The following is an 11,812-nucleotide window of genomic DNA, read 5'->3' as shown; positions in this document are numbered from 1 at the left end:
TTTGGGTCTTCTTTAATCCCATTTCAGAAAAGCTTGCCTGGCTCTGTAATTTCCAACGACTCTAACATGGATAGAATGGATGCAACTTTGATTTTCCCCATCAGCCATATCAAAGTGTTTTATTCCAGTGCCACTGTAATAGATTATCCAGCATGAAACTTTGCCATTGCAGCAACGAGGGCTGGTGGTTTTTTTTCCCCTGGCTCGTTCATGGTTTGCTTTACCTACAAAATATTTAGTTATGGTTTGAATTATCTCATGCCTTATTAAATATTCGAGTTTTTAAATCTTTTCCTTACGGGACAGAAGAAGAGCTGGACTTTAAGATAGAGATTATTCCTCTGCACATTTTTGGGAGGTGGGGATATGGGTAGCTAGAGGGAGAAATGCATCCTTCCTGTGAGTTGGCACATTATTTGAAATCATGTTTAATTATAAAGTTTCATTAAAAATCTTTTGCTTAAAATTTTAGAAGCCTAATAAGATTTCCATTAATTTAAACATATCACTATTCCCACAACGGCCCAAATGCTTTCTTTTTCCTCTTTCATCCATGGTTAAATATGTAAATAAAATGTCTAAAGTCATTCTTCAAAGAAGACAAAAGAAAAAAGAGCTGAGGGAAAAGACAGCCATAAAATTCCTCCCAATTCTCCATAACATTTGCCAGAGGGGGGCCAACTCCTAGCCAGGGCCTAGCAGCAGGGGTGCCTGGCTGCTCCATAGAATCACACATCTCAAATCCCACACACAGGAGAAAAATAAAATAAAATATCTTTTCAGCTGGAGCCTTCAAAAGGTTCTTTTCATTTATTAGTTACAGAGGTATCTTCCAGTTGCTGATTTCTCAGCGCTCTCATTTTTCTATAATAATGTTCTGTTTGTTACTCTCACTGACTCAGGCTCCTTGAATGGCTCATAGTCGTAGATAGCTCTTTAAAAATATAGGAAGTAAAAGAAATGATCTAAAGCAGGATGCACTGGCTAAAATAAAGGCTAGAAAAACAAGGCTGATTTAAATTGGCACATGAAAGATCAATTAAGAGAGACACAACTACAAAGGTTGGAGGTTCCCCCCCCCTTTTTTTTTTCTCACTTTCATTTGTGTTTCTTTTCTGCCTCTTAGGAGAAAAAGGTTGCTATCAGTGTTACAGAAGAAAAAGGCCATGTTTTATATCATGTATTTTTTCTAGATTACTTTAATGTCAATGGTGATAGAATGTGCTTTACAAAAATACTTGTTGGGAAAAAAAGAAAGAAAAACAAGCTCCCAAACAATCCAGTTGGATAAAACAAACATTGAATATGTGCCTGTTCTGCATTATTTAAATTTTACTTTTTTATTATTATTTAAATTCTACTTTTTAAAGTAGAATTTACTTGTCCCTTGAAAAAGCTTTCCCCACACTTCCCTGCTACCCCCAGCTGAGCTCTCCAGAAGAGGAATCGGGATGAATACAAACACTAAGAAAACAGGCTTAGATTAATGAAGAATGGAAATGCCCCAGCACACCCTCTCTCACACACACACAGACACACTAAAATAAATAAAGCTCTTTTTCTGCTCATAACACTGCCTGCTTTTGAAACATTCCCCGAGGGATCTGAGAGTGTCCAAGGAAAGGTCGGTCCCTAAGACCAGGACTTTCTAAATATCATCTCCTCGATGCACTGAAAAGCCACAGAAAGGACCTCGCTTTTCAAGCCACATTTTTATGATGGCTTTTAGTCCTTGGCAAGAGCTGGCCACATCTTCAGGGCTTTCAGAGACAAACATTAGCCCTGGCTTGTTGTCCTTGCTTGGATCCATTTCACCCTTATCACAGCTGAGGAAGCCAACAGTTTCCTTTCTAGAGCTGCCGGGGTATTAACTGTGACCCTGCGGGATTTGGGAGTTTCCAGGAGAATCCGTGCTCTTTTCGATAAGAAACAGGCACTAATGGAGAGGAGCCCGGTTTGTGTGGGTGAGCATGAATGAAATGAAAGAGAGATTTTCCTTCTTCATTAATATGTTCGCTAAAACTGAGCTCAAAGGGGGGTGGGGGGCGGGGGAAGGGGGAGCTGAGCAGAGCCTAATCTTTGACTTCTGCTCACTGTGCTCCTTTTCCTTTTTCTGTAAAACTGCGAGCTGGAGTTTGGCTGGGGATTTCACGTCCTCCTTCTCCAGCTCTGAGAGACCAATAAGCAAAATAAATGTTAAAGCTTAACTTTAAAAGTAAACACAACTCAGTTTAGAAGGATTCCCGTCTCCAAAAAATCTGTACGTATCTTTTCTGTAGTGGATGAAGTAACTTCCCCAAGGGTACGTCTCTCGTCCTCCTAGCATTTCTTATTTAAGGAAGGGGGGGGAAAAGAAAAAAAGGAAAAGCTGCTTTTCGAGTGATGCCATACTGTGATTAAAACCATAATCAGGTACTTTTCCAGCAATCCTGCCTGTCCTGTTCATTTAGGAATTCGAGACAAAGCACGACATTTGAAAAAAGCTGAGACTCCAGGCTGAAAGCAACCATATTTTATGACCCTGGCAGCGAAGAGTTTATAGCACTCGCCATAAAATGCATCCTCCTCCCCACATCCTCCCTGCTAAAGCTTTGCCCCCCCTCCAATAAAGGCAGTCAAGGAGGCACCACCTACAACCCTCTTATGAGGAGACACCAAGTCTGAACCTCCGCTCTCCCTGGCTGCCTACCTGAGCGAGGCAGGGCAGGCTGACGCCTCCGACAGAAAACATCTTGTTAAACTTTCCAGAGAGGGCAACGGGAGGGAAAGCAGAAAGGAAGGAAAGAGAGAAGGAGAGAGAAACAAATGGGGCTTTTTCTAATCTGTGCCGATCAAGGAGAACCTGTAGGGGTCCTTAAGGAGGTTTCAAGGCGTTCCGAGTGATTGGAAAGTAATCACCGTGTCAGCTTCACCTTTCTCATGCAAAGTGGATGTCGTATGCGAGGCGGATCCTGCACAGGTTTTTTTTCTTCTTCTTGGGTTTAGCTTTTTTTGTTTTTTACTTTATTTCATCCCGGGATTCAGCCGCCCCCAAAGCCGCAGCTGGCGCGGCCGCCGGAGCCGGCGAGGCGGGGGAGCGGAGCCGGCACGGGCAGCGCGCAGAGCGCAGCGCTGTGAGCCCAGCCCAGCCCAGCCGACCTATTGCACAGCCAGACCAGAGGGCGGCGAGCAGGGGGGATCCGCCAGGCCCCCCTCTTCAATGGCTTAGATATTGCCTCCCCCTCCTCCTCCTCCTCCTTCTCCTCCTCCTCCTCCTCCTTTATTCCGCGCTCGGATAAACCGATCCCCACCTCTCGGCAAGAAAGTGAGGAGCTGCGAGGCGCTGGAGGAGAGGAGGATCCCCGGAGACACCGAGAGCCGCCGGGACATGTGCGAGGGGACGCGGTGACCGCCCGGCTGTGCCCGCACCGAACTCTCCGGGCAGCGCTCGGCCGGGCAGCGGGGCGCAGGAGGAAGCGAGGTAACAAGGGCAGGCGGATCGCCAAAGTGGAAGCCCGGGCAGCAGAAAGTTGCCGGGCTGCCCGCAGTGAGTTGGGCGCAGCGGCGCAGCGGGGCCGCTTTCGGCTCCGCCGGGCTCCGGCCGGGCGCTCCCCGCGGGCCCGCAGCGGCCCGGGCGATGCTGCCCCGCTCCGCCGGCCCCGCGGCCCCGCTGCCGCTCTCGGGGCCGCTCCCGCTGCCGCTGCCGGTGCCGCGGCGGGCAGGGCCCGGCCGGGCGCTGCTCTGAGCCCCGCGGCCCCCGGCCCGTGCGGCCCCTCGCCCGCAGCCACAATGGGGCCGGCGGCCGGCAGCACCGCGCTGCTGCTCTGCTGGCTCAGCGGCTGCTGCGCGGCCATCAGCTCCATGGACATCGAGCGGCCCGGCGACGGCCGCTGCCAGCCCATCGAGATCCCCATGTGCAAGGATATCGGCTACAACATGACCAGGATGCCCAACCTGATGGGGCACGAAAACCAAAGGGAAGCTGCCATCCAGCTGCACGAGTTTGCCCCCTTGGTGGAGTACGGGTGCCACAGCCATCTGAAATTTTTCCTGTGCTCCCTCTATGCGCCGATGTGCACGGAGCAGGTTTCTACCCCGATCCCAGCCTGCAGGGTGATGTGCGAGCAGGCGAGGCTGAAGTGCTCCCCGATTATGGAGCAGTTCAATTTTAAGTGGCCGGACTCCTTGGACTGCAGCAAACTGCCCAACAAGAACGACCCCAATTACCTGTGCATGGAAGCCCCCAACAACGGCTCGGACGAGCCGCCCAGGGGCTCCAGCATGCTGCCACCCATGTTTCGTCCCCAGCGGCCCAGCGGTGGCCACGACCTGCAGCAGCACAAGGACAGCCTGAGCAGAACGTCCTGTGAAAATCCCGGCAAGTTCCACCATGTGGAAAAGAGCGCTTCCTGCGCGCCGCTCTGCACGCCAGGGGTTGATGTTTACTGGAGCAGGGATGACAAACAGTTCGCTGTCATTTGGATTGCCATCTGGTCCATTCTGTGCTTCTTCTCCAGCGCTTTCACCGTGCTCACTTTCCTCATAGACCCTCAGCGTTTCAAGTACCCCGAGCGGCCCATCATCTTCCTCTCCATGTGCTACTGCGTCTACTCGGTGGGGTACATCATCCGCCTCTTCTCGGGTGCTGAGAGCATCGCCTGCGACAGGGACAGCGGCCAGCTCTATGTCATCCAGGAGGGGCTGGAGAGCACGGGCTGCACCATCGTCTTCCTGGTGCTCTACTACTTCGGCATGGCCAGCTCCTTGTGGTGGGTGATCCTGACTCTGACTTGGTTTCTAGCGGCCGGGAAGAAGTGGGGACACGAGGCCATCGAGGCCAACAGCAGCTACTTCCACCTGGCAGCCTGGGCCATCCCGGCTGTGAAGACCATCATGATCCTGGTGATGAGGAGGGTGGCTGGAGACGAGCTGACAGGGCTGTGCTACGTCGGCAGCATGGATGTGAACGCCTTGACGGGGTTCGTGCTCATTCCTTTGGCTTGTTATCTAATCATTGGCACTTCGTTTATTCTCTCTGGGTTCGTGGCTCTTTTTCATATCAGGAGGGTGATGAAAACAGGTGGGGAAAACACCGACAAGTTGGAGAAACTTATGGTCAGGATTGGTGTCTTCTCGGTCTTGTATACAGTGCCTGCAACCTGTGTGATAGCTTGCTATTTTTATGAGAGACTGAACATGGATTATTGGAAAATTGTGGCAACTCAACAGAAATGCAAGATGAACAATCAGACTAAAAATTTAGACTGCATGATGAATAACTCTATCCCAGCAGTAGAAATTTTTATGGTCAAAATTTTTATGTTATTAGTTGTGGGCATTACTAGTGGCATGTGGATCTGGACTTCCAAGACTCTTCAATCCTGGCAGAATGTTTGTAGTCGGAGATTAAAGAAGAGAAGCAGGAGAAAACCCGCAAGTGTTATTACGAGTAGTGGAATCTACAAAAAACCTCAACATCCACAGAAAACTCACCTTGCAAAATATGAATCAACATTACAACCGCCCACCTGTGTGTGACTGGGTTTTAGAGAAGACTGTGTCTCACCTGACAGACTTACAAATGTCCACAGTTGCAGTCAGAAATTAAAAAATGAATGGTGCTTTTTTTTTTTTTTTTTTTTTTTATCAGAACAGTTTAATATCTCCAGGCACAAAAATGTATCATGCTGAATTCAGGACCTGGTGAAAAGCTGAAGGTAAACGTACTCAAGGAAAAGTTTTCAGTGAAAGAAATATTGTGAATTAAACCAGTCTTTTCTGTTACTAATTTGTAGTTAAGAATTACATCCATCCCTCAGATTAAAAAAAAAAAAAACAAAAACAACATAAAACCAAAACCAAACACAACAACCAACACTTACTTAACTTTTTCATGTAGCTGGGCTGGATTTTGTTCAGCTCTCTGAGTAACAAGGGATAGTCAAGTTTTACGGAGCAAAGGTTTGAATTTCGAAGTGCCCAAGTGAGCATTGTCTCTCCAGGGACCAGGGGGTCCCGAGGGGGCCTATCCTGGGCGAGGATGCTCTCTGGGAAAACAACCTCTGTGCTAACTTTAAAACCCTTTACAGCTCCTCTCAGCCCACTGGGTTTGGAGGGCCTAAAAATAGGCTCAATCTATAATGCTCACCAATATTCTTTCACCAAAAGAGAAACTTCCTGCACCAGACACAAACTTTGTGAATAAGAATAATGTGCAATACATTTTTTTTTTCCTTACCATGACATGAAAAGAGAAACAAGTATTTTGCTGTACATAAAGACAACAAAAGAAATCTCTTAACAAAAGAACTAAGAGGTCTAGTCCTCAGAAACCCTTTAGTGTTACATTTTGTGGCTTTTTAATGGAAATCAAGCCAATGTTATACACGTTTGGACTGATTTGTGCAAAAAAAAGGGGGGGATCAATTCAAAGAAACCCAAAGGGCTTATTGACTCTTTCTATTGTTAAACAAATTCTCACTATGAATAGATCAAGAAGCACTAGATTCTGCAAAGGGAAGCTTTGTATAGAGTGATGCTCTTTACTGTGCTGGGGGTGCACAGTTTTGTGCTGTATATATTTGTAATATACAATTATTTTTCATGCTCCACTATTTTATTAAAAATAAAATATGTTCTTTAGTTTGATAATTTTGTGTGTTCTAAACTTTCTCTGATGTGCTTTGCAGTTAATAAACTTGTTTCCTGGATCATTTGATAAAAGCACACTTTGAATATAATAGTTGTTGTTATACTTGCCTGCAAGTATAAATAGAGACAACAGTAATTGACTCGAAAGAAATTGCAAGGTGAAATGAAATAAATGGATTTGGAAGGTGGGTATTTCTGTGAGCCTCTGCAACTGAGCAGAGCGGGCTTTAGTGATGTAAAAATCTGCAGCGATGTAGAGCAGGACCGTGTTTACAAAGCGCTGAGATTACAACAATGATCCTGGGCTAACAGCCCCGCAGCATTTGCATAGGCTGCGTTCAGCATGTTAAAGATCGCTGCCTCACTCCACACAGCTGGAACACAATTCAGTCTCTACCCTTCGGGGAATTCTTCCCCTCTGTGACACCGCTGAAAGTGTCACCATGTGTGGAAAGACTTAGGGGACACCGGGGAGTGCAAATGCAGCGTTTGAATGCTGCTTCAGGGAAGTTACCTGATGAAGCTCAAATTGTGTAAATACATTTTCAAGAAGTTTTTAGTGGAGCGTGGTTTTGTGTGAACCTGAAGTTGTCCCTGCAGTTTTCCAGGTGTTGGATCAGCTGGTGAGGCAGGGGCAGATCCTCACTTTGTCACCCAGGCTGCTCCAGAAGAGCCTTTGTCAGGGATCTCATCCCAGGAAGAGCAGGTCTCAGTGGAGAGTGGGGATCCTTGTGACATTCCCAGTCATGGTGTGGCTGGGAATTTTCCAACACAAGGTCCTTTAGCAGTGGTCTGGTATTTCAACTGATCTGTGCAGTGAGACAGATAAATTCTTGCCTCTTGGTAATGTTTTTAAGTGTTCCCAGCAGTGGCAAGGAGCTTGAGTGACAGAAATGACCTTGCAGGTATTATCAATAATCTTCATGTCTAAAGTGCAGATGGATAAAGCAGCTTTTGATACAAAATTTACCTATTGAGGAAGAGAAAATATCATTTTGCTCTTTTGTGCCAGTGTGCCAGTGTTTGACACGGGGCTCTGAGCTGCCCTGGAAGTGAATCCTGTCGGAGGTCACTGTGCTGCAGCCAAAGCAGAGAGTGCACCAAATAAATAAACTTCTGAAACTACTGAATGAATGCCTGTGCCTCTGGCTGTGCTCTGGCTCAATCAACGGCATCAGATCCTGAGAAATACAGAGTTTTACAATAACCCGTGTGTTGCAGGTGGCTGTGGAAGCCTTCAGGGCTGTGTTCAGTTTGTGTGTGTCACCTGAGCAGGAGCCTGTGTGCCCCACACCGAATTCACCTCTGACAGGAGGGTCAGTGGTGGCTGTGCCAGCACAGGTTTGTTCAGGGAATGGTCCCAGCCTTTGCATCACTCACTGAAATAACAAACATCTCACCAGCTTCGTGGGTAGAGAATATTATCTGCTTTCAGCTTTGATGATGAATTCTTACAGCCTGCACTCAGGATTCTAGAAGACACAAAAAGTGAAGGTAGATGTTGAGCAGTGCTGAGCTCCTGCTGCCATTCTGAGCTCATTCAGTTGTCAGCTTAGACCCCTCATTGGCACAGAGCAGAGCTGCACCTTTTCCTATGAAAATGACAAATAATGCTTGGCTGGAGGCGTCGTGTCACAAATAGATTCTTGCTAAACTCGAAACCAAGTGTTCAGATTTTATTTCACGCTCGCAGTTATTCAGGAATTATTTGGGGAGGTTACTGGTAAGCAAATGAGATTCTTCAAGTACATAATGATGCTAATTATTTACATGGGGACTAGTGCACTGTAAATGCAGCAGAATGTAATGATTGGCTTGGAGGAAATCTTAAGAATTAATTAATTCAGAAATTGTACTTCTTGCAGTCCCATAATTCCTAACAGTCTTAACAGTTTAATATTGAAATTGCTACTTAAGGAATCAGAAGCTTATTACTGTTAAGGGGAAGTGATGTACTTGTTTACAAAACAATTAATTTAATATAGTTATTGATAATTAGCACAGATTTATGATCTTGTCTTAGAAGGCTGCATATTGGGTCAGTGATAATAATACTAAAAGTCGTTAAGGCAACACGTCAAAAATGTCAAACTTCTCTATTTTTCACAGTAATTTTAAATTTTAGTGAAATCATGTTTGTATTTTTGTTAGTTGAATTTTATAGGATTTTTCTTTACTGCCAAGGCCCAGTAAATATTTCCTTACCTCAGACTTTTAGGAAAAGTGTCCGTGTGTGGTTATTTTAACAATCCAGTCACTCCATAGGAAACTTGTTGAGGAAGAAATGTCCGGTGGCATTTATCAGACAAAAATTCTAAAAGAAATGCATTCTGTTGGTATATTATATATTAAATATATATTTAATTATATTTGATATATTACATATATTAAATCAAGAACCAGAAGTTTGCCACAGGCTTGTGAACAGATAAAAGAAAGGCAGAAAGTTCCTTTTTCTGGCAAAGGTAGCTTGGTAGAACAGTGTGATTTATTGAGGAGAGATGAATGAGGTAAGAGATCATCAGGGGAAAATGGGATTCAGGGGAAAAACCCCACAAATTCTGATTACCATGGTACAAGTCTTGTTTCTCAGTGAAATGCTGATGTTTCCCATGAACAGAAAAAGAAGGAGGCTCAGCAGCTGCAGGTTCAGGGCTGGAGTGTTGGGACACTCTGAGCAGGGCAGGGCAGGCTCAGAGGATGTGAGAGGCTCAGGCCAGGGATGCTCACATCCCTCACCAGCCTCTGCCCAAAGAGCATTTCTGCAGCTCTGCAGCCATCCCCCACACCTGGCTGCAGAAAGCACGAACAGCCCAGAGCAGCCACAGCCCAGCCCTGGCTGCAAGGGATGGCTCTGTAATGATGGGATGTCCCTGCTCAGGTGGGCTTTAATGGCAGGTGGTCTCCAGCAACAGATGGCCTCAAAGGGCGAGCTCCAGTGCGTTTTAGTTTAAAACATTTATACATTTCTTAAAAAAAAAAAAAAAAATTTTGAAATGTTATCCTCGTGTAATGTTTTTAAGTATTTCAGACAGAGTAGCCAAGTTATTAACAGTGACAGATGATAAATCAGGGCATCCTTTAAAAGGTGGGTGATGGTGATTATGTGGTCTTGCAGCTTGCTTTGATCAGAAGTGACAGCCCTGTAAGGTCTGTGCCACTCAATCCCCCCTGAAGGGAGATCAGCACCTGTTTGCACTTTGAGGCTCCTCTACCTCCCACTGCCTTCCAGCACTATTTCATCTTTTTTAACACACTTGATGTTGATTAGCTTTAAGCAAAGTCATTATTCATTTAGAAAACACTCCTTGATGGAGCTGGCTCTGAGCTGTGTTGCCGTGGCTGTGTTTGTGTTAAGGAGGTATCAGCATCCCCATTACAAAAGCTTTCTTTTCAGGGAGACACAAGTTACAATCAGCCTGAGTGCTGATATTAACCTGGTTTCCATTTTTTTCCTGTCCAGACAATAGTGCACGTTCCCTTGGATGTGTTCAGCTCCAGCCTGCTGTGTCTTCACACATTTATCCAGCAGAGACAGGATCAGCACTGTCAAACAAACAGGTCCTGCTCTGCTGGAGCCGATTCTAGCTCAGTAAACGCTGCTGCAAACAGCTTTGGCTCTTGTTGGGAAGGGAGATTTCCAGAAAACAGCCCAGCAAGGCTTTGACTTCAGCAAGGGCTGTCCAGCAATGCCAGCAGTGAGTGCCCGTGCTGGTTCCTGCTGAAAAGCAGGGCTTGGTGCAGATGTGCACCCCCGGCAGCAGCTGGCTGGGATCAGGAATTCCCGTGTTTGAGAACAGATGTGGGTCCCCCCAGCTCTGCTTTTCCTGTGCTAGCAAAGTTAAAGCTTTGGGGAGTTGTACATCAAAGGCAGGACGGGCGATCCTTGTAGGGCATTGTTTAAAGAGGAATTCCTCCAGTTTGTTGTCACTAGTTTTTTCCTTCCATTCTTCAGGATCTCCTCATAGATCTGCTCCACTGAAGTCAATGGTGTCCAGCTAAATTCAGAGTATGCTTTGAATCAAAATTCCTATCTCAGGGAAAGCATGAGCTACAGGAAAGTCATTATTTTTATTTTATTTTCCCACATCAGAGCATCTTTTGAAAATCCTGATGTGACATGAATTCATGATACAGGAAAGAGTATCAGTGAATGAAACTATTTCAATTATATTTTCAAAATGTGCTGCTATGTTAGAATGGACAAAGCCCAGTTTGTTGCAGTAGGACTGTCATTTCAAAATGAAATTCAGAAACACTGGATGTTCATAATATTGGAATGAAGATTTATTTGGGTTTTTTTTGATATATTTTGGCTTTTTGAGAGCACATATTTATTGCAAAATGCTCAGCATTAATAAATGTGCATTTCCTGGTGGCGAGGCAGCTCTCAGGGGTTCTTTAACCTGTTCCCACCTGTGCTCTCAGGGGTTCTTTAGCCATTTCCCACCTGTGCTCTCAGGGGTTTTTTAGCCGGTTCCCACCTGTGCTCTCAGGGGTTTTTTAGCCGGTTCCCACCTTTGCTGCTGCCTCTCCTGTCCCGAGGGGCTCAGCCCTGCAGCACCCAGGAGCACTGGGGCAGCAGTGTGGGCTGTGCCCCCCGTTTCCTCCTTCCCTCGCTGATCTGCACCTCGTTCCCTTCCCCTGTGCTCTGTGCTGATCAGGCTTTCATCATCTGCATGAGCCTGGCTCCCCTTCCCCTCCTCTCGAGTGATGCATCCCTGCAGTCTCTAATCTGCCCACACACAGCTCTGTGCTACTGCCCGGACCTGCCACTGCTTTGAGCCTTTTTTTGTTCCACAGAAACCAAAAGACATTTCAAAACTTGTGTTTTATCTCTTTTTTTTTTTTTTTTTTTTTTTTTTGGGTAAAGACTGTGGTAAGAAGCAGAGGTTCAAAGTTCTGGGCTACCAAAGGTGCTGATGAGCACAGGAGAGTGTCAAGAAGGGACTGCCAGTTCTGAGCAGGTGCCTGCAACTTGAAAATACTCTTTTGTGGAAGACAGGCATTGTTTGGTTCTGTCTTGTTTGTTATTTTATAGTTCCTTTATCTGAGACTAATGTCTGTGTGAAATAAAAAACAGGAAAGGGACAAAGAACATTAGAGTAGTTGATAAAAGGGAGGGGAAAGCCCCACCTTTCACTCTGCAGTGTCAGCCTGAGGAGGGGTTTGTGTGCTCCAA

At 46.0% G+C, this 11,812-nt stretch overlaps 1 protein-coding gene across 1 annotated transcript; it reads left to right on the top strand.

Moving 5' to 3' along the window:
• The first annotated feature begins 3,768 nt into the window (after positions 1 to 3,768).
• Positions 3,769 to 6,630, top strand: FZD10 (frizzled class receptor 10). Its single transcript, XM_014887583.2, has one exon. It carries the CDS (start codon positions 3,769 to 3,771, stop codon positions 5,515 to 5,517), a length of 1,749 nt encoding a protein of 582 aa, XP_014743069.1. The 3' UTR covers positions 5,518 to 6,630.
• Positions 6,631 to 11,812: the final 5,182 nt, after the last annotated feature.

This window comes from Sturnus vulgaris, chromosome 19, assembly GCF_052056855.1.
Source record: "Sturnus vulgaris isolate bStuVul1 chromosome 19, bStuVul1.hap1, whole genome shotgun sequence".
In the NCBI taxonomy this organism is placed as follows: Eukaryota; Metazoa; Chordata; class Aves; order Passeriformes; family Sturnidae; genus Sturnus; species Sturnus vulgaris.
The sequence above is the reverse complement of the archived record's forward strand: the minus strand, read 5'-3'. Positions and strand labels throughout refer to the sequence as shown.

Excerpts from the sequence above, each read along its gene's own strand:
- FZD10 (XM_014887583.2), top strand. The coding sequence starts at position 3,769 with ATGGGGCCGGCGGCCGGCAGCACCGCGCTGCTGCTCTGCTGGCTCAGC.